Genomic DNA, 22,438 nt, shown 5'->3' on the forward strand with positions numbered 1-22,438 from the left:
TTTCGACCCAAATCAACCGATAATCGATACTAACCCTGCTAAATCGACCGATATTCCCTAAATCCTTCCGATAATCCCTGAATCGATCCATTTGCTTCTCCGAAAAACCCTATATCCCTAATCTTTGAATCCTATCCCGAAATTCCCGACGAGCATCAATCCCAAGCCTCTCCTAGATTCCGATGGGTGGCCGTGGAAGGAAGAGACGCGGAGGAGAGGAGCAGCCGTGAGTCCTTTATCCAGTTGGTATGAGTTCATACCGGCAACATCTCCACCACCGCTAGTCCCGAACAACGCACCGACACATGTTCGAGATAATCCACCGCCGATGGAGCTCTTCCAGAACTCGCAACATGGAGCCCCTGAGTCTCAACCACCACCTCAACCTAGAAGGTCAAAACAATCTCAAACTCGGTTCTCTCCATCTCCTCAACACCGGTTCCAAGAGCAACCTCATCGGCAGCATTCTGCATCACCTCAATTGCATCAAGGAGCTTCTGGAGCTTCTTCTTTCTCTCAAAACCGAGCCTCTCCATTATCTTAAGAAGGAGGTAATTCTCCACACTCTCAACAAGCTCATTATGACGGTGAAGAATCTGCATTTCAAGAACCTTCAGAAGAAGAATACAGTGATGTTAATCTCTCTGAAGACCAGCTAAGGATTCTAAATGCCTTGCTCACGAAGCCTGGGAGAGATGCTTATACTACGGAACTGTCTCCCATATAGAAACCGGGTACAACGTGGTAAGTCTTTTTTACTCTAGCTTCATTTGTTTCATTCTTCAAATGATAGCTCAATGACTGCTTGCTTTGTTTTCTTTGTATCCAGGTTTGGTCGTGACAAACCCGGAAGATTACCAAGGTCTTCACCATCAAGATTGATGGCCCTTTCTACAGCTGGCGTCGTGTGCCTCATGATAGACAAGAGCGTTACTTCGTAGAATTCGCGGTAAGATCCTCTTTTTCATTTATATGTTTTTGTTATTGTTTTGTAACAATGTCTTATTCTAACATCATCTCTTTGCCATCGGGACTGAAAACTCAGACAATCCTGAGGGTACATCACCTCGTCGAGAGCTAACTGTGGAAGAGGAGAACGAGTTATTTCTACAGGTACGGTTCTCTATTCTTATTTGGGTTTTTTTTTTTTGCTTGTCCTTTGATTCTAACATGGTTTTAGTTTAACGAATCATAAGTCTGATTCTTTTTTTGTATTCGCAGTCGACTTTTTTTGTATTCGCAGTCGACTATTATGAGGTGTACCTTATGGAGTTGGTAGCCTCTCTCACTTGTACGTCAATGGCAAGAGGAAGTACCAAGGAAGCTCTGCATCCTACGACACTCTGCAGGAACAGCTTCAACAAGCTCAACACCATATAGATCTCTAAGCGGCTGAGAATGCAAGACGTGATGAAGAGTTTGCCAAAGCTTCAGCTGTGCAACAAGCCAAGCTCGAGAAGCTCACCATGGTTGAAAGGTACTTGACTCAAACTGATCCACGGTTCAATGATTTTTTGGCTAGTCAAACTCCTCCGTCGACCACTCCTGCTGCGAAGTCTACCACTCCAACACCTGCTGATCCGCCTGCTGCTCCGACAACTCATGTAACTCAAACATCAAGTACCACCTTAGCTGAGTAGGTCTCTTCTCACTTTTTTATGTCTTGGAACCTTAGGACTCTTTTTAATGTCTCGGAAACCTTAGAAGAGTATGTCTCTGATAACACCGTATTTTGACCACTTTTATGGATCGATTTGAAATTTTTTTTCCATGTTTTTTATTGCTTTCAAGTACTTTTATTACGTTTTTCTAGTATTTGTAGTTCCAAGACTCTTTTCAGGAAACTTAGGGAAAAGCTTAACAAAAAGGATAGAAGACCAGAATTTTAGCTCAGAGTCAAACCGTCAGAAGTTCACCCCTGATTGAAGGCCTTCTCACCGTCTGATCCAACTCAAATTTGGAGATCTCAAAGATGGAAGTATCAGCTTTCCAGCACACTTTACAGCTTGGCAATCCAACGGTTCAATCAAAAGATACGCGAAGAGCAAGATGTCCGGTAAACCAGCCGGCAAGCGTTTCCATCCGCGGCCAACAGGCCATTCCCCGCAGTCACAAGCATCCCGACCGCGGCCAGCCATCCATTCCCTGCGGTCACGCATATCCCGACCGCGGTCCAAGTTTGAAGGCCCATTTCTGAAGCCTGTATCATTTTCCTAACCTCAATTCCGGAACCCTAAAGACCAGAGAGCATTCGAGACTATAAATACATATCATTTAGGTCGTTTTAAAAAGGGAGAAGAAGAGAGACGAAATACTTTACAGAAATTTTACTTTAAGCTTTGTTTTTAGGTTTTAGGGAGAGAGAGATCTATCTCTTGAACCCTTGTTCTTTCTTTTTCAATTTCGGTCTAGCTCAGTTTCTGTACTACTTTTTAATACTATGTTTTGATTTCGTTTATCATGTCTGAGTAGTTTTATTGTTGGGTCTAAGGGATTTTCGATGGGGATATATACGTTCGGTGAGAATTCCATGAGCTATTGAGCCGAATCTTAGAACTTTTTCTTCTGAATTCGTTTTTATTGCATGAGAGTAGCGTCATGAACTACAATCTGATCCAGATGCTTGGTGACATGAAAGTGTTCATCCGGTGTCAGATCCAGTTTGGGAGAGCAAAACAAACATAGGAGTGAAAATCTACCTATGGGCAATTTGTGAATGCTGACGAGTCTTAAACATAATGCACCTCTTCTTTTCCAGGGCCAGAGTGGAAACCTACTGGTCAGGGTTGAGAGAGATAGTTGTCTATGATTACGACAGTGGCGTATTTATACGTCCGTGACTCCAGTTTGAAAAGTTTAAGCTAAGATCTTATCAAATTTACTCTCTAGCAATGTTTTGAATCGTTCATACCCCTGAGAAAACTTCCCTGAACCCCATCGCCTTCTTTCCAATAGATTTACACCGATTTTTATTCAAGCTTTAGTCTAGTATCTTTACTCTTTCAATCGATTTTCATTAAAGCAATTAGGTTTAGCCGTTTTCTCCTTTTAGTCGTTTTCGTTAAGTTTAGTTATTAGATCATTTTAATTCCCGTATTTTCTCTTTCAGATTCATTTTTACGTTTTAAACACACCACCAAAACCCTCACCAAAATCGCCTGGTTCTAGACTTCCTTACTTTATATTTATTTCGAAGGCTTTTGCAGGAAAGATCTTCTTTCCCTGTGGATTTGATCCCTAAGTACTACAGTCGATCAGCTGTGCACTTGCGGCTATTGATTTTATTTAGGGTAAAACTTGACAACCCTCACGACACACGCACATCAATCTCTTCTCATTTTGTACTTCTCTATAATGGTTGTATATAGAAACCCTTTGAGATTTTTGGGTTTGTATGAATGTATTTATTATGATGATGAATTTATTGGTTTTTGGCTTTTTAAATATTGATCATGGTTTTAGAATTCAAATTTGCCTTTTATAGCATTGTTTATAAACAGGTTTTCAAAATTGGGGGTTTCTAAATAGCAAATATCAAATTGCAAAAAAGATGCTCAAAATAGTCGCAAAGCAGTCTTAAATTAGTCGGGAAATAGTCACAGATCAGTCACAAAACAGTCGTAATATTGTAACAAATTACTATTCATTTCTCGGCAGCAGTCGTTAAACAGTCGCAAATAAGTAGGTAAATGCGTCACAAAACAGTCGTAAAATGATTGTTTATTTTAACGACTAAATAGCTACTATTCTGATATTATAATTATGACTGCATTTTAGTCGTAATAGAGTCGCAAATTTAGTCGTAAAATAGTCGCTAAATATGCCGACGAAATTACGACTGATTTACGGCAATTTATATCACACGCAATTTAGTCGTAATTCAGTCGCAAACGTACGACTATTTGACGACTGTTTTAATTAGCGACTAAAGATTAGAGACTACTTGTTTCAGTCGCTAATCAGACGTAACTGGCTGATTTACGACTACTTTCCGACAGTTTCTGGTGTCGCTAAATTCATGTTTTCTTGTAGTGATTATCGAACTTGGATCATCAGAGGTACCTGTGTTTAGTACACAAGGTTCTGATGATCCAAGTGTGAGTGTGGAGCAGGTTAAAGAACGAAGGAAGTGGTCACCAAAGGAGGATGTGGTTCTCACCAGCGCATGGCTGAATACGAGCAAGGACCTGGTGGTGTCGAATGAGCAAATATTCGGAACCTTTTGGAATCTCCACAACTTGTGGGGCAGCACAAAAGAGAAGCCAGCCATTGTAAGCAGAGGTGGGGGAGGATAAATGACCAGGTGTGTAAATTTGTTGGGTGTTACGAGGCTGAAGGAGAAATCGAGTGGACAGAACTACAATGATGTCATGAAGGCGGCGCATGAGATCTTTTACAATGACCACTTGTTCAAATTCAGCCTGGAGCATGCTTGGAGATAGTTTTTCCATAGCCAGAAATGGTGTTAAACACCTTGTGTCAAAGAGGTTTCAAGGCCGAAAAGAAGAGAGGTTGACAAAGGGTTTAGTCAGTCAACATGCTCACAACCTGAAAGCATCGGCGATGATGTTTCCATTTCTCGTTCGCCTAGAGTCAAGGCTGCAAATGCTCAAGCTAAAAAGAAAACCGGTGGTAAGGAAGACAGCAAGGAGGTCGTGGAGTTAAGGAGCATTTGGGAGATAAAGGAAAAAGACTTAGCAATCAAAGAGAGTCTATCTAAACAAAAATTGCTTGATGGTCTTCTAGCCAGAACCGTTCCACTTTCTGAAAAAGAGGAGGTGCTAAAGGACAGCCTAATTTCTTAGATGTTGTCTTGATTTGTTGTATGAGATGTTTTAGTTTCAATTTAGTTAAGTTAATGTATGAACCTTGATGTCTCGGATTACGAATATTGTACGAACTATCTATATGTTAATGTATGATTTGCACTTGTTCTCACTTGTTCTCATTTGCACTTATTCTCACTTGTTCTCTTTTGTTTCACTAAGTTAAGGCAGCCTTGTTAATGATTTGCACTTGTTCTCATTTACAGGTCATGTGTTATCTCAAGACTTCGAATTGTTTGTGCCAATTGTCAAGGCAGCTTTTGACTCCATGCAGCTTCACGGATTAGAGTTTAGACATGTCTATTTTGTTTGTATTGTATTGTTTTGGATTTGGAGGTCACGGATCAAAGTTTGTATTGCATTGTTTTGGATTTTTATCAGTCACGGATGTACTATATTTTGTGGACAAACTACTGTAAGCCACACAATGTTTTTTGATTATTGTCGCCACATGTTGCATACTTCCGTATATATATATATATATATATATATATATGTGTGTTTGTGTGTTTAGAGAATTTCTCGTAGCTTGTTATCCTGCACTTCTATTCTTCTCTTCTATTTCTCTAAATGAAAACTCCTTCACTTAACTTTTTGTTCTCTTCTATTTCTCTATACAAAAACTTCATCATAAAACTCCTTCACTTCTCTTCTTCAATTTCTCTACCAAATATAGAAAAAATATCTTAAACTATGGCATCATCTTCGTGCAATGGTATAGATGATTCAGTTGATGAATATTTTGCTCAAACTTTTTGATCAAAAGTTCAACAATATGTTTAATGCTGCACTTGAACGTCAAGCAACAAAAAAGAAAAAGAAGAAACGAGCATATATTTAAAGAGACCGCGAACAAGGTCATATCCGCTTATGGGCTTATGGAATGACTATTTCTCTGAAAATAAAACATACCTGCCAAATATATTTCAACGCCGTTTTAGAATGAACAAGTCCATGTTCATGCGTATTTTGGATCGAATCTCCAATGAAGTTCCATACTTTCAACAAAGAATAAATGGTGACGGTAGGGTGGGTCTATCTGGACCACAAAATGTACAGCAGCAATCCGTATGATGGTATATGGTTGTGCGGCTGACGCGGTTGACGAATATCTCCGCCTCGGTGAAAGTACAGCAATTTTATGCTTGGAACATTTCACGGAAGGAATAATACATTTGTTTGGAGATGAGTACCTTAGGAAACCCACACCAGAAGATCTTCATCGACTACTCGATATTGGAGCATCGATTGTATGCATTGGGAGTGGAAGAATTGCTCTACCGCTTGGAAAAGGCAATATACTTGTGGTTCAGAAAACCCGACAATCGTCTTAGAGGCTGTTGCATCACAAGATCTTTGGATATGGCACGCGTTTTTGGACCTCTAGGTACCTTAAACGATATTAATGTTCTTGATCACTCCACTGTTTTCGATGACATATTACAAGGTCGAGCTCCTAAAGTGCAATACTACGTCAATGGACACGAGTATCATTTGATGTATTACCTAACAGACGGTATTTATCCAAAATGGGCTACTTTTACCCAATCTATTCAACTTCCTCAAGGTCTGAAAGCATCGTTATTTGCTACATGTCAAGAATCCGTCTGAAAAGATGTCGAACGTGCTTTTGGCGTCTTGCAGGCCCGATTTGCCGTAGTGAAAAACCCAGCTCTTATTTGGGATAAGGAAAAAATAGGAATGATTATGAGAGCATGTATCATATTGCACAATATGATAGTAGAAGATGGACAAGATGGATACACTCAGTTTGTTTTAGAGTTTTAAAAGACTTTTTAGAAAACTTGGACTAAAGATGTTCAATTTGGAACAAATGAGCAATTTTGGATAAATGCATACCTTTCAGAAGTATGGCACTCGAGGAATACCTTTTCACCGTCTGATCATTCCCAAACCTTGAGACAGCATAGAGGAGACAACCAGCTTTCCAATTTAATTTGTTTAGAGACAATCCAATGGTTAGATCTTCAGATATTCCTGATGCACTAAAGGCAGAAAATGCAGTCTCGAAGGAGAGCATAAGCCGCGACCGCGGCCAGACAAGGTTTCCCCGCGGTCAGGACCACCGCAACCACAGCCAGACATCAATGACGTCCGAAAATGACCTAATTCAAGCCCAAGTTCAGCCCACTACTTATTTTTCAAACCCTAGACGTTTCCAACGAATTAGAAGGCTATATATACTCGTTCTAGGTCATTCTAATGACCAAGTCGTGGAGAGAGAGCAGAGAAGAGTGCGCATACCTTCGGAGTTGCCGTCTTCGGGAGAAGAAGGAGTCGCCGAAGGATCCATCATCAATCTCCATCTTCATCTTCGTTCTTGATTCTTTACATTTCTCTTATTTAATTTCCAGCAAACTACAATACTTCTGTGATGTTCTTATACACTATGATTGAGTAATTCCCTTGTTGGGTTTTAAGGGATCTTTCAAAGGAAATTCATTGATTGGTTTCTGGTTTGTTTTATTAGGGTTTATCTTTAGATTTCTTCGTCCAAATTTGTGTTTCGTTTATGTGGCTTGGATCGACCATCTAGCTACTGCGATTAAGTTGAATTACTCACCGAAAGTGTTGTTGAATCGATTAACCATATTTAGATGAAAAAATTCTCTTAGAAGGTGTGAGTCGATCTAAAGCGTTTTGTGAAGTTATCAAACTAATTTGTCTAGACACTTAGAGAACTGAATGGGAGTTTAGTAAATCTGGGTGAATGGATTTGTGATTAAATACTACTATGAGTAGGTTAGTCTTGGTTTGATTTCATGAACATATCTATAGAAAACTCTATGTTTAGTTCTCTTGTCATCTAGTCTATGATTCCCGGCGAATTCCCTAACGCCCAACACCTTCTCGTATTGATTTGATCTTATTGTTTACTTGTTTTTAAGATTATTATTTGTCATTTTTGTCACTATTCACAACCCCCAGACAAACACCCATATTTTCATCTTAGCTTAGTTCTCATCTCAAGTAAACTCGTATTCCAGTTACTTGATCTTCAGTGGATCGACCCCTAAGTACTACAACGTACATGTGCACTTGCAGGAAACTAAAGTTAATACCTGAGCACATCAGACAGGACCGGGTTTGTAAGGCCATTTCGGAGAGATAAACGGCTATAACTGAAATTGAAGACCACATATATTGAAATTGGATTGGAACGGAAGAATCAAGGTACATAATCTTCCAAAAATTCATTGAAGTAGATATTAAATTTTTAAACCAAAGGAAGTAGATATAAAATATTGAACCTTTGTTCGTGAATCTTGACAAATGCAGTTTTAGGACAACTCTCTCTTAGGTATAGATGATAAATCAAGTGAGGATTACAAGTTTGCATAAGTGTTACAGTTTGATTATTGGTCTTTTAATTTATGTTACCATATGTCTCAGTTTAGATGTTTTGATTAATAGTTGGTGTGATGTTCTATCAAGACTTTTGCGGAATGGCTAGGCTTACAACAATAGTCAATTCAAAATTCTGCAGCAAAGAATATGAATTCCTTGGTTGCATTACTATCTAATCCACTGTATTTCTAAACAAAATCACCTTTTGGGTATAGTGGGGATCCTATGCATCGCCAGGTTCAGGCTAAGATTTCTGAAATCAGGCGAAGTGATATTACTAAAACTTATCAATGACTCGGAGTTGAGCTTGAAGACAAGGTAAGAAATTTCTCCACATCAATTTTTTTTATTTCTATACGGCATGATATTAGTGACCCATAATGAAAATCAAAACTGATAAATGGATGGGTTGTAAGTTGTAACATAACAGGGAGAAAGCTTTTACATACCTTAAATCCCTCAAGCTATTGAATAGTTAAGAAGTAAGATGTTTGTTGGGGTCAGTTTCCACCCTAGCTGAATTAACCATCTCAAAACGAATAAGTGTCAAAAGGTATTGACAAACCCGAGTTCTATGAGGAAAACAAGCCGAGCCCATCCATGAAGCAACATGGGCCGAGGCCCGAAATGATATGGGTCGAGCCCTAAAAGCAGCACGGACCGACCTGTGGGGCGATGTGGGCCGAACCGTACATATGGTATGGGCAAAGCCGCTTACGATGCAGGTCCTGAATCGATATGGATCAAGAAGCGGAATGAGCCGAGCCCCCTATTAACCTGAGTTGGGCCGAGCTGTATGAGGAAGCCCATGAAGAACCCTAGTCGCACGAAGCGATAAGGAAATATTCCGAAAATCTCTCCCGGGATTTTTGGCTATGCGGTTTAGAGAATTAGTATAAATAAACGAAGTATGCGATTCATTATGTAACTTTTCACAACTCGAGAGGAATAACACTTAAACACTTTTCCAGTAAAAAACATTCTTTTGATCTTTCTATTCTTGCGATAAACCCTAGAAATTCCGTATCCCTTAAGTTTTCCTTAACAAATTTTTGGTTGTGCGAGTTTTGGCTCATACAAATTAGCGCCGTCTGTGAGGAATCAAAATTTTCTTACTCAATATTGTCAAGAGCTAAAGATCCAAAGAACATGGCATCGGACGCACCCGGAGACGACAACAACAACAACGGCGCGGAGAAGGACGCTCCACCATCAAGCACGACAGCGAAGACCACCGAAGCCCAAGAGGATATGTGAAACATGATGGCCACATTGATGAAGAAAATTGACGAGCAGGACAAGAGGAACGAGGCGATTACGGAGAGACTTGACGCAATGACGGCCGAAAGAAGGCACCCAACTTGGAGAGCCAGGATCTCCGACCCGACAGATGGAGTTAGGAGACGTTTCGATTTCTCAACACCTGCAGGAGCCTCAGGTAGTGGCATAAGAAATCCCATGGCTCCGCCATTGTTTTGTCTCCTCGGCGAACAAACTCCCGCAGCTACCCGAATCAACATGACCGAGCCGCCCCCGCTTCGTCGGAATTCAAGACGACAAGGCGATGAAGAGGAGAACAACGTGATCGATGTGGACGCCCAGTAAAATGACGGAACCAGGAACTCGCAACAAAAAGGCTCAGCTCGGCGGATATGTCAAGAAGAGCTCGCCTCATCACTAAATGGCATCCAGGCTGACGAAGTCACCGACCCAGTTCGCAACAACAACCCAACTGAGGAAGAGGTAAATCTCCAATGGTTCGAGCAGGCAGAGTACAAAGACAAGCCGAGGAGAGAAGATCAGGAGCGACCTCGCCAACCTAGGAGAACGACCCGCGCGTAGACCCTCGAGATCTAAGAGTTGCGAGCTTCAATGTTTCGGATAGTGGCCGAGAAACGCGTGCATAACGCGACAAGTGTCGCGCCAGAGATTGATCGAATGCTCGAGGAAACCCAAAGAACCCCGTTCACAACAAGAATCACGGAGGCTAGGATTCCCAAACCTGGGAAAGTTAGAATCCCATTCTACGAAGGCACTACCGACCCGAAGGCGCATATCTGACCGATCAGGAGAAAGACGCCGGTTATTATCTGTTATTCGTAGAGCATCTTAAGGGAGCCACACTGGAATGGTTTTCGAGGCAGGAGCGCAACTCGATCAGCAGCTTCCAACAGCTTTCCGCTTTGTTCCTCAAGCAGTATTTGATGTTCATGGATCGAGGAACTTCCGATGCTGATGTATGGACACTATCCCAAGGACCAAACGAGCCGCTTCGGGACTACATTGCAAGATTCAAGGCGGTTGTGTCCAAAGTAGAAGGAATAAGCGACAAGGCTGCACTCGAGGCCCTGAAGCGATCCTTGTGGTACAAATCCAAATTTCGACGGGAAATGCTCAACACGCCGTAAACAATTCAGGATGCTTTACATCGGTCGTTAGACTTCGTTGTGAACGAAGAAGAAATAAAAAATCTGGACGAGCAGTACGAAGCGACGAAAGAAGCGATCCGGAGCTCAATCCTGACGCGCTCCTCGAAGAAAGGTAATCCCTCAAACAACACGATGCAGAGCTCGGAGGAACCAAGAAGCGGAGGTGCCCACAACTACCAAGTAGGCGCTGGACGCGGAAGGAGAGAGCCGCGTAGTAACACTTGGGTAAGGAGGCCCACTAACTACGACGAAAAGGCGTTCTGCGAGTATCATCAAACCTACGGGCACTCAACAGCGCAATGCCAAACCCTAGGAGCAAAACTCGCAGCTAAAATGGCAGCAGGAGAGCTCCAGCGTGCGGTGAATCTTAAAGACCTCGCCCCTACCGATTCGAAGGAGGGAACCGAGCCGAACGGCGTGGCAGAACCCACAAATCCGCCCCGACGAGATGACAATACCAAGCGCGATAGGAGAAGCAAACCCGAAGAGCGATCCGAGCCGAGGCAAAGGATCAACATGATTATGGGTGGATCCCAATATTACCAAGACACGGTAACCTCTATCAAAGCCTATCAGCGCCGAGCCAAAGCGAAGAAAAATTGGACTGAACCGACCAATCTCCCGAACACGGTAATCTCTTTTGCCGAGGAAGAAACAGCAGGGATAGATAGACCACACACTGATCCACTAGTGATCGAAATAACGATCAGAGACCATGACATAGCAAGAGTACTCATCGACACCGGGAGCTCGGTAGATCTTATCTTTAGAGATACACTCAGAAGGATGGGAATCGGCCTCTCTGAGGTGACGGCTGTCCCTAAGCCTCTAACTGGATTTTCAGGAGAAACAACAATGACTATTGGCACAATCAGACTCCCCGTGGTGGCTGGTGCAGTTACTAAGATCGTCAAATTCTCGGTCACCGACCACCCAGCGATCTACAACGTGATCATGGGGACTCCAAGGATAAACCCAATGAGAGCAATCCCTTCCACCTATCACCTCTGCATCAAGTTCCCGCCTCCAGCAGGCATCAAAACAATTTGAGGAAATCAGAAGGAGTCGCGAATGTGTTTCCGCCGTGAACTTGAGTTCGATAGTACAAATAAGCCGGATAAAGCCGTCCAGGCACAAATACTGAAATAAGTACGAGTATAAGAGATGGATAAAGCCGCCCAGGCATTTTTGTCAAAAAACAAAAAAAAAATCTAAAAAGGAGAGGGAAAAAGCGACAAGGATCAAGCTGTGCGGCGCGTCTCGCTTTCGGCGAGGAGGTTCGAGAGAGCCGGAGTACCAACGTTCGACCCAGTAGGATCCCCCACACCGATACTAGCCGCCGTTTCCTCGATCGGCTCGTTGCCTAGGCAGGTGTCCACAGAATCAGGAGGAACAGGTGAAAAGACCATCTCGCCTCGGATCTCGGAGGCGATACGCTCATACGCCTCATCATCAACGTAGTCATTCTCCCAACTCTTAAACTTCGCCTCCTCTATATCCAAAGTCGACCTGTTGGGTTTCCGAAGCTCTTCGATCATAACGATGTTGCTCTTAATCTGACCGAGCTCATTCTCATCGTCCTTGGCCTTCTGAAGCTTGGCAAGCCCATCCTCCACTTTGGCGAGACGCTCCTGGAATTCGGCCGTCAACTCACGCCTCGCCTCCTTCTTAGCCCTCTTTATTTTAGCTTGAAACAGGGCATCCTTAGTCTCAATGCGCCTCTTCAACAAAGCCACCTCAAGACTCTTAGCCCTCCTGGACTCCTCGAGGCGAGTAACCGCGGACGACACCTTGTCGACGTCGGTCCGAAGAGCTATAATTTCCTCTTCCAGCTTCTTGACCTTGGCCATCGCCTCGTTTAACTTTCCCATAGCCGCTGCGGCCTCCTTCCAAGCCTCCTCCAAATAGCGCTCGTCTTTAACCAAGTCCGACTCATAGCCGGCCATCATCTCGTTGATAGCCGCAACGAACTACAAAAAAAAAGCGTGTTAAACTCTAAGCCGAAACTAATAACACGGAAGAAAAGGGGAATGCAAAAAGAAAAAAAGAAAAAACCTTGGTGCCGCGCTGCGCCATCATGGCATAGGACTTCGATCTCCTCAGCTGCTCGGGAGGTGGAAGTCGCGTGTTGGCATTGTTAACACTTAAAAACATCACTGCAGAAGCGGCCGGGTCATCAACAACCAGCTTATGCGACGTAGTCTCGCCGGAGGCTGGCTTGCGCTTATTCTTGGACGGCTCGTCCTTCTGAGTGGCCACCCCTTTCCCTTTTTTCGTAGCTGACCGTTTTCTACTGGCATCATGCTTCAACAGATTTAAATCTAGGGGCCTTGATGATATCGGAAGGGCCAGAATGGCCGAGGCGGTTGGCGTCTTGCTCCAAGACGCAGAGTTCTCTCTAGACGCCTCGGGGACAATCTCACCCGATTCCACCTCGGGCGCTGCCTCTTTCGTAGTCGCCTCGGCGACATCTGCTTCAGCAGCTCGGGCCACATCACCCCCCTCAAGGTTTGCCGGCTCTTCTCGAGACACCACCTCAGTCTCTACTTTAGATGCTTGGGCAGCTCGTCTGGCGGCCTCCTCGGATTCACGTCTCTTCCTTTCCCTAAGCATGATGACCACTATCTTTTCTCTCGTGTCTCCTGAAGAATTTGACGATGAAGAACTAATGGACACCCCGGTAAAAATGGCTCGGGCTCTCTTTACTCTCTCTAACGTGAAGTGTTTCCTCCAATTAACTCTCCGAGCCGCGAGAGTATCTCGAACAATGAAAAGGTCATCAGGAAGAGAAGGGAGGATGCTCCGAACTGAAAAAACAATACACAAAACGACCAGGTTAGAACGTAGAAATCGCACCATAGCATCTTCGAGCCAAGGCAAGGCTTCGGATCAACTACCAAGTGGTCCCCAAACGGTCTTTGTCTTATGGAAGAAGTCGTCGCCCACCGACGCCTCGTTCACCAGAATGTAGAAGAAGCGTTCGGTCCAAAACTGGTCTTTGCTCGAGAAACCGCCTATAACCTGACGGTTAGACTTATTGGAAATATAAAATCTGCCTCCTCCCGGGACTCTTCTGATATCCAACAAATTTAGCAGATGACCCAGCTCGATGTCGAGACCACACTCAAAACTCCGAACCAAGATGTCAATCATATGCCGTAAGCCCCTCGGTATGATTGGGAACCAAAGAAAACGGAGATCAAAGAACGCCTTGTATAGGGTAAAATGATTCTCGAGAGGCTTGTCGGCTCGATCAATTTTCTTCGGAAGGACGAATTTGACTGCCTCGGAGATTCCAAAGCAGTGTCGTTATGCCTCGAGTGACTCAGGAGAAGAGAGCGTGGAACCAAGAGGGTCGGGTCTTTGCCTTTTCCCTCTTTTGGATTTCCTCCTCCCATGACGCCATGAGACGTTCTAATTCAAGTCTCGCCTCGACTGGGTCAAAGGGGAACGCTTCCTCCTCGGCTTTCACCGCGGCGTAATCAACGTCTTCGTTGTTGACAGGACCCTGGGAGCAGCTCGTCAAAGCAAAACTTCTTTATTTACAGCGCAAGCACCAGAGGGGCTCGGAGAATTCAACGCCTCGTTGCCCTCGGAGAAATCGTTGGAAGGGCTCAGTGAGGCGGATGCCTCGGAGGACCCTATCGCACCCTTTTCCTCGCCGTCTGCACGGCTCGGATCGTAGTGAAAAAGGGGTTCTAGCGAATCATCCGAGCGGTCCGACATGTTTTACAACTCGTACAAAAATTACAATACTTCACGGCAAGGTTCTTCGGTAAAAGATCTGAGACAGCGGAGGCCTCGGAAACCTAGCCGGAAAAATAAATAAACTAGAGAGAGAAAGAAGAGAGAAGGGAGAGCTACCTTTAGTGAAAATCGAAGATCTGAAGTTATGAGGGAGAAGTGAAGGGGGCTTATCCTTTAATAGAACAGCCGAGGCGCGTGGGATCCGCATAGACCTCGGAAAGCTGCAAAGATTAATAAATAAGAGCGCGTGGGATCCGCGGTGTCTGAACAAATTCTAGGTGCGTTCGTTGCACGCGCCAATACCCAAGATTTCCTTTCGAGGAACCGACGATTGGTAAATACATCTCCTGTAATGCACCTAGGCCAACCGAGCCGTCCGGACAGTACAACTACATATCCAAGAATGTCTCATGAACTGAGTGGATCGACGCTGTAGTGGTACCTCGTCATCAAAAACGGTTCATCTGTGCCCTTCACTAAGAACACCTCGGAATTCACTCGTAAAACGCCTCGTCGTTAACATGGCCCGGAATTCTTTTGAAAAACGCCTCGTCATTAACACGGTTCGGCATTCACTCGTTAAACGCCTCGTCGTTAACATGGCCCGGCATTCTTTTGAAAAATGCCTCGTGATTAACACGGTTCGGCATTCACTCGTTAAACGCCTTGTCGTTAACATGGCCCGGCATTCTTTTGAAAACGCTTTGTCATTAACACGGCTCGGCATTCACTCGTAAAACGCTTCGTCATTAACATGGCCCGGCATTCTTTTGAAAAACGCCTCGTCATTGACACGGCTTGGCATTCACTCGTAAAATGCCTCGTCGTTAACATGGCCTGACATTCTTTTGAAAAACGCCTCGTCATTAGCACGGCTCGGCATTCACTCGTAAACGCCTCGTTGTTAACATGTCTCGGCTTTCTTTTTTAAAAAAAAAAAAACAAAGGGCTTCGTCATAAACGTGGCTCGGCATTCACTTGTAAAATGCCTCGTTGTTAACATGACTTGGCCTTCTTTTGAGAAACGCCTCGTCATCGACACGGCTCGGCGCCGCACAAACGTTCTCGTACAAAATGTCTTGTCATTCGAGAGACGCCTCTTTAGCTCGACATCCTGTCAAGAATACCTCGTCATTATTGTTCTATGACGGCTCGGCATCTTAATCGCCTCGTCAAATAAATAGCTTGGCATCTCACTGGAATCACATTACCAGCACAACGGCTTGGTATCATTTCACCTTGAAAAGGCTCGGCAAAACCGCACCACAGCAGCTCGGTGAACATGGTCAATCCATCCTTCAGAGCTTCATACCTCATTACTCTCGTCTCCGAGACCGACGAGCTAGGGGGCTAACTGTTGGGGTTGGTTTCCACCCTAGCTGAACTAACCATCTCAAAATGACTAAGTGTCAAAAGGTATTAACAAACCCGAGTTCCATGAGGAAACAAGCCGAGCCCATCCATGAAGCAAGATGGGCCAAGCCCCGAAATGATATGGGCCGAGCCCTAGAAGCAGCACGGACCGAGCTGTGGGGCGATGTGGGCTGAACCGTACAAATGGTATGGGCTGAGCCGCGTAATGATGCAGGCCCTGAATCGATATGGATCAAGCCGTAAAGCGGAATGGGCCGAGCCCCCTATTAACCTGAGTTGGGCCGAGCTGTACGAGGAAGCCCATGTAGAACCCTGGGTGAGCCATTAAGTCGGTGGCCGCACAAAGCGATAAGGAAATATTCAAAAAATCTCTCCTGAGATTTTCGGCTAGGCGGTTTAAAGAATTAGTATAAATAGAGGATGTATGCGATTCATTATATAACTTTTTCGCAACTCGAGAGGAATAAGACTTAAACACTTTTCTAGTAAAAAACCTTCTTTTGATCTTACCGTTCTTGCGATAAACCCTAGAAATTTTGGATCCCTTAAGTTTTCCTTAACAAATTTTTGGTTGTGCGAGTTTCTGCTCACAGACTCACACAATGTTGGTTAATGAATAATGAAAGTGCTCAAGTGATTGTTCTTGAAGGCGTAGCTAAGCCACTCATGGTTGTGAAGAGTGCTGGTGGCTATAACTATGAGACAGCGGATGGTGGATTTACTTTCAATGTTTTTTTTCTAAAAATCCTGATAAATTGCAGTGTATATGTTTGTACCAAAGTGTATGGTTCAGCTTCAGCATGCACATTCTTTTGATGACTGTCTGCTGATGATAAAACCTTGACCTGAAGAGAAGGCTAAGTGGATTATCTATGTTGCTGGTTCTAGCCAAGACCTGCACTTTGATTGGTTGTTCAAAGTAAGTTTTCATGATGCTTGGTTTTATGTGAAATTTTGTTGTTTTGATTCTAACTTATAAATCTAATTCGTCGTAGATTTCATTTTACTTTGATTCGACGAAAAGCAAGATCGAAACAAATAAGTGCTAGATTGCGTCTTCTCGGCTCTGCCTCTCTTCCATGAAAGCCACAAACAAGGTAAGCGGTGACCTCAAAGGATATGTTGATATGAATGAATAAGCTGATTCATGTCAACATGCTGAAGAGAAGTCGCCTTACGCAACATCGTTATGGTATGCATTTGATTACATACGCTTGTAGTTTTTTAAATGCTTATCAGTTTAAGTTAAAAATATTTTGTGTACTGATGCGAACTAGGGCTGATGTTGCAAAAGAGTTTTATATCCTAATCGATATATATATATAATCTGACAGTCTGACTCTGAGCTGTAATGTGGATTTCTTCCATTTTGCCATCATTTTCCCTAAGTTTCCTGAAAAGAGCCTTAAAACTACAAATACATAGAAATCATAATTAAAGTTCCTAAAACTGATTAAAACCTTTGAAAAAGCAATTGAAATCAATAGTAAAAATGAGTACAAATACGGTGTTATCATATACTAATGATAATATAAAAGTGATTGATGGAAGAAGAATGCTCAAAATGCAAGCCATTATTTTTTTTTTAATAACTGTAAGATTGTAGTTACTTATAGTAACAATAAATTGGTGTATCTCTTGCTCGAAATGCAAATATATTGACTAACTTACTTCTCACGTAATTGATCATCCAGACAATATATAACTAATCCTCAGTCAACATGGAGAAGAGGATGCCATCAGGAAGGGGAAATGCTTCAGAGCTGCCACTGCGGCATCACTCAAACCAACTGCTGCTGCGAGTACAGGTCGAGGCATATATGAGATGTTGGGAATCAATCCAAAGTCCCACATCGGAAGTTTAGACCAATATGGTCTAGTATAGTGTCCAACTCCAATTAGTATGAAGCCTTTTGGGAAGCAGCCCAAAAATCAAATCCGTTTGGGTTTTGTCAGTTGAGCCCAAAGCGGACAATATCATACTAATTGGGGACTTGGATATGGGTTTAGAAAAGCCCAATAAATGGTATCAGAGCTCAGGTTAAAGAAAAGAGGACCTGGAGAACTGAATTGGACTGAATGTTCAGTGTGAAAGAGAAACCCCTCAAGATGACTTTACGATTAAGATGTACAAGATGGTACTAAGTATCGCTGTAGGTTAGAGATCAAGAGTTATAGGGTCTTTGGCTTGAGGGGGAGATTGTTGGGAATCAATCCAAAGTCCCACATCGAAACTTTAGACCAATATGGTCTAGTATATAAATAGTGTCCAACTCCAATTAGTATGAGGTCTTTTGGGAAGGAGCTCAAAAATCAAATCCGTGCGGGCTTTGTCAGTTGAACCTAAAGCGGACAATATTATACTAATTTGGGAGTTGGATATGGGTTTAGAAAAGTCCAATATGAGACAAGATGTGGGATTGTTCATTCGATATCTTGTAGCTGATCTACTTTTCAATCTCTTTTTTATTTTAATTTTCAGTCAGCATATCATTACAAGTTTAAAAAAACTAATGATGTATATTACAAATACACTTTGGGCAAAGGTGTTCTAGAATCTCTTTTTGATGATTTTGGTAAGATTCATTTGCTTCAATTCATGCTTTAAAATCCTTTTATTTATTTATGTTACATAATTTTGGAAGCATCTAATAATATCTAACATAATTTGCTTTTTTTGTGGAGAAAAGGTTTTCACATTAAGTTCCAAATTTCTACAACTTATTTATTGTTCGTCTTTTCCTTTATGTGATATTGAATGTGTTCCTAGAGAGACTTTGATCTCCACCATTCGTATGGTTCCATATTACTCTGTGAAATTCCCAAAACACAAACTCTGTAAAATAAGTTTGAACTCATGAATAAAAACCTGTGTGGGTATTGGCCTATAAATTATCAATATAGTTTTCATTTCTTAAAACAAAACAATTTGATAAGACAATCAAGGGATTATTCAAATAACCCAATACATAAAATGTTGATAATTATTTATTTGTAGCAATAAAACTGAATTTAATGCGTATATATTAGCTCATATGATATACAATTTGAATTAACAAAAAAACCACAAAACAAATTCTAAACAAAAAACAAAATAAAAGTTATTGAAAAAAAAACCACGTATATGCGCAGGTACTCATCTAGTATTTATCTACTTTTATCCATATGGGGTGGAAAGAAATGTCTGTATTCAGCTACCAAATTTATTTTAGGGATAATTGGAAAAATACACTATTTAGATAAATACATTAGTGAAATACACTGTTTTTATTTTTTTTTTTTAAACTACACTTTTGATATATGTAAAAATACTTTTTGATCAAAGTTAATTAGAAATAATATATTTTAATAATTGAAAATAAAAATTCGAAATAGTTAATATTATGATTATTTGTATTTGAGGTATTGATATCTAATTACTTAATATTTTAAAATTTAAAAACAGATGAATCTTTAAAATATTTGAAACTTTATCTCTACAAAAAATATTATTATTAGTGTTATATAAACGTGTTACATAAAACAGATTCATCAACTATTGAGTTTTTTAAAACAAAAAAAACATAGAAACAGAACTCTTTTTAACTTGTGGTAGTACTCTCTTTCAGTTTTCTAAACAAAAACAGAGTAATGGTTCTTTCAAACAAGCTTGTTCTCTAAGATATAGAAAATCAGATCAGGTGGATTGAGTACAACTGTAAGTGTTAGACGAAGATTCATGTTTCATAATGATTGTGAAAGATTTTAAATCTGAAACAATTTATATTTGTTCCGTCTCTCTCTTTCTTCATGCTCATCAAATATAAAAGAAACAAAAACAGTTCATCTAGTAGGCTTACAATATATCTAATCTGCATATTCTTTGTTTTTACCATCGTTACTTCTTCTCATTACTCTTTTCTTCCTTTAGTAGAGAAAATATAATCAGCATGTGCTCAGATGGAAAAAATGATGGTCTGAATAAATTATACAAAAAAAAAAACCCAACAAACTGATGAAGAAGACAGTGATGATGTCATAGATGAGGATAACGAAGATGAAAACATGAATCGTTTCTACATAAATTAAAATCTCATAAAACAAAATTTCAGACTTTATCAAATGGCTTGTAACTAGTTTTGTTTGAGACATTGCCTTGTTTTCTTAATCTATTCTATTAAAACAGAAGCACATTTAGTGCTTGCATCCAAACACTCCTAAAGTTTTTTTTATAATATTTTATTTTATTTTTATATTTAATTTCCGAAAATTAGTTATAAATTTAGATATTTTTAGATTTCATAAAATCTAGGTCATCTTTAATTTAAATTTCAAATTATTAGAAATTTAATTAAATTTAGTTACAAAAATTTGCATTCAATTTCATTTAAATTCAAAAAATTCAAAAAAATTATAATTAAATTTTATTACGAAAATTTAGATAATAATTTTAATACTTTAAAATTTCTTAAAATACAGGAGAGATTTAATTTAAAATTTTAAATTTAAATAATATTTTTATAAAAATGCATAGTAAATAAATATTTTATCTTATTTTATCATAATCAATTGGTCTAAAATATCAAATATTTGAGATTAATAAATATTTATATTATACAATAATATGATTGAGCTGATTAGAGTTATATATATATATATATAAATATATATTTAAAACATGAAATATATTAAGATGATTTGAGACAATTAAACTAACAGGTTAGCCAGTTTATATATATATATATATATACATTTTTTTAATAGCACAAATAATAAATAAATATCTTATTATATTTTTTTATAATCAATTGGTCCAAATATTCCATATTAGTAAATATTTATAGGGTTATACAATTATAATTATAGTCTTATACGGATTAGTTTGTCAAAACATGTAAGATATTAAAAATGATTTAAGACAACTAAACGGATGGATTAGCAAATTCATAGATATATAGATTTTTTATGTGTAAATCTAAATTTACATAATAACAAAGTTTATAATTAACATTAGATCAATGTATACTTAATTAACGCATACTCTTATTCTACTAATATACAAATTTTACTGTTTAAAATTAAAATATGATAACAATTTTTTGATTTAAAAAAATAAATAACAAAAACAAATTATATCTAAACAAAAAAATAAATGCAACTTATATTAGAAAGAAAAAATAAAATATTCTCGTGCGGACGCACGGGGTTAAAATCTGGTTGTGTAGTTAAATCAAGTAACTGAATTTCACATCGTCTAATGAACAAATAAATAAACTAAAATTTTCAGTAAAATATACAATTTGTGTCCATATACACACAATAGGAAACACATGTTTGTATCAAAAAGAAAGTCAAGAGAGAAAACTAATTCTTAGATTAAAATTTATTATTATTATTTTTAAATAAAATTTATGATTTATATATATTAAATTACTAGAATTCTTATTTAGGTTGATTTAGTTTTTTATTTACGGATAAGTGTAGATTTCAAAAAAAAATAAAAGATGGTGTATTTTTCAAAATCTAAACTCATAAAAAGGTATTTTCTCAAATTTTCTCTTTATTTTATATACTGCAGGAAGTTCTATTTTTTTATTATAAAAGAGAAATAACTCTCCAGCAGTGGAGAGAGTGACAAATGTCAACTTAAGTTTTAATTAATAAATTTTAATATTACATTTTAAACTACTCTAACAAATTAAGAATTTTTTATTAATTGACTCTTAACTAACATTTATGTAAACGTTAAACAAGAATTTATGTTATAACTAATTAAAAATATTAATAGATATTTATTTAATTTTCATATAACTCTAGATTACTTCATAATATGTAATAAGTATTTTAAATTAATTTTTTTTAAGTATTTATAATAACATATTAATAAATAATAAATGATGATTATATTAATTTTACGAAAATATAAAAAAAAAAATAAAAATTTGAAATAGTTAAAAAAAACTCGTAATCGGAGACACAGCCGACTGTCTCATGATCAAGAATAGGAGAACAATAATGTCGGAGGAATCGACTCGATTCGGCGGCACGAATCCGGACGATCACGACGGAGAAATCGAAAGTTGTTTTTTTTTAATAGAGAACGAGTGGATTTTTTTCCGTGACACAGAGAAACAAGGTTTTTGCATTCACACTTTTCACCTATCATTTTTTTTTGACACATGTCTGGTAAGCACCGACTCTTAAAACGTTTGTTTAAACGTTAATTCTTGGCTTAATGTATTATTTAAATTTATTTTTTTTTTTAAATGCCTAAACATCCCTGTTAAACAGCTGCGTTGAACATGCTCTAAGAAAACCACATAAGATCGTAAGTCTCAAACACATTCAGAAAGAAAGCAATATACTTGGTTTTAGCTAAAACCCTCCTATGAATCCCAATATCCCATATTTACAACCATCTTTCATCTGAAACTTTGTTTGGTTGTTCTTCAAAACCTCCAAAATATTCACAACTGGAATTTGAGCTATGCATTGCATGTCTTTAATACTATATTAAGTTTTTTTTTTTTGGTAAATATTATATTACGTTTTAATTGTTGTGAATAAGAAAGAGAGACCAAAGAAAAAAGAGAAAAAAATATTGTGTCTTATTCTATAAATAATGAGAAAACTAGGTGAATACATGCAAATAACATTGCACAGAGAAGTTCTACGATGAAGAGGTTTCGGACTATCCCGATGATGAGTTATCGG

At 39.5% G+C, this 22,438-nt stretch overlaps 2 protein-coding genes across 2 annotated transcripts; one reads left to right on the forward strand and one right to left on the reverse strand.

The window, feature by feature from the left end:
- The first annotated feature begins 10,756 nt into the window (after positions 1–10,756).
- LOC112089745 lies at positions 10,757–11,674 on the forward strand. The gene has a single exon (XM_024160498.1). It carries the CDS (start codon positions 10,757–10,759, stop codon positions 11,672–11,674), a length of 918 nt encoding a protein of 305 aa, XP_024016266.1.
- Positions 11,675–11,865: 191 nt separating this feature from the next.
- LOC112089746 (uncharacterized protein At3g60930, chloroplastic-like) lies at positions 11,866–13,777 on the reverse strand. Its single transcript, XM_024160499.1, has 3 exons — positions 13,522–13,777; positions 12,680–13,431; positions 11,866–12,594 (listed from the first exon to the last, which is right to left on the reverse strand). The coding sequence occupies exons 1-3, from the start codon at positions 13,775–13,777 to the stop codon at positions 11,866–11,868; spliced, it is 1,737 nt and encodes a 578-aa protein (XP_024016267.1).
- Positions 13,778–22,438: the final 8,661 nt, after the last annotated feature.

This window comes from Eutrema salsugineum, unplaced genomic scaffold (assembly GCF_000478725.1).
Source record: "Eutrema salsugineum unplaced genomic scaffold, Eutsalg1_0 scaffold_11, whole genome shotgun sequence".
In the NCBI taxonomy this organism is placed as follows: domain Eukaryota; kingdom Viridiplantae; phylum Streptophyta; class Magnoliopsida; order Brassicales; family Brassicaceae; genus Eutrema; species Eutrema salsugineum.

What these genes read in the sequence shown, in the direction of transcription:
- LOC112089745 (XM_024160498.1), top strand. Translation starts at nt 10,757, where the DNA reads ATGCAGAGCTCGGAGGAACCAAGAAGCGGAGGTGCCCACAACTACCAA.
- LOC112089746 (XM_024160499.1), bottom strand. Translation starts at nt 13,777, where the DNA reads ATGATTGACATCTTGGTTCGGAGTTTTGAGTGTGGTCTCGACATCGAG. An exon ending in GACCGTTTGGGGACCACTTG is followed by an intron (nt 13,432 to 13,521) that starts GTAGTTGATCCG and finishes TTGTTTTTTCAG; the next exon opens with TTCGGAGCATCCTCCCTTCT. An exon ending in TGGCGCAGCGCGGCACCAAG is followed by an intron (nt 12,595 to 12,679) that starts GTTTTTTCTTTT and finishes TTTTTTTTGTAG; the next exon opens with TTCGTTGCGGCTATCAACGA.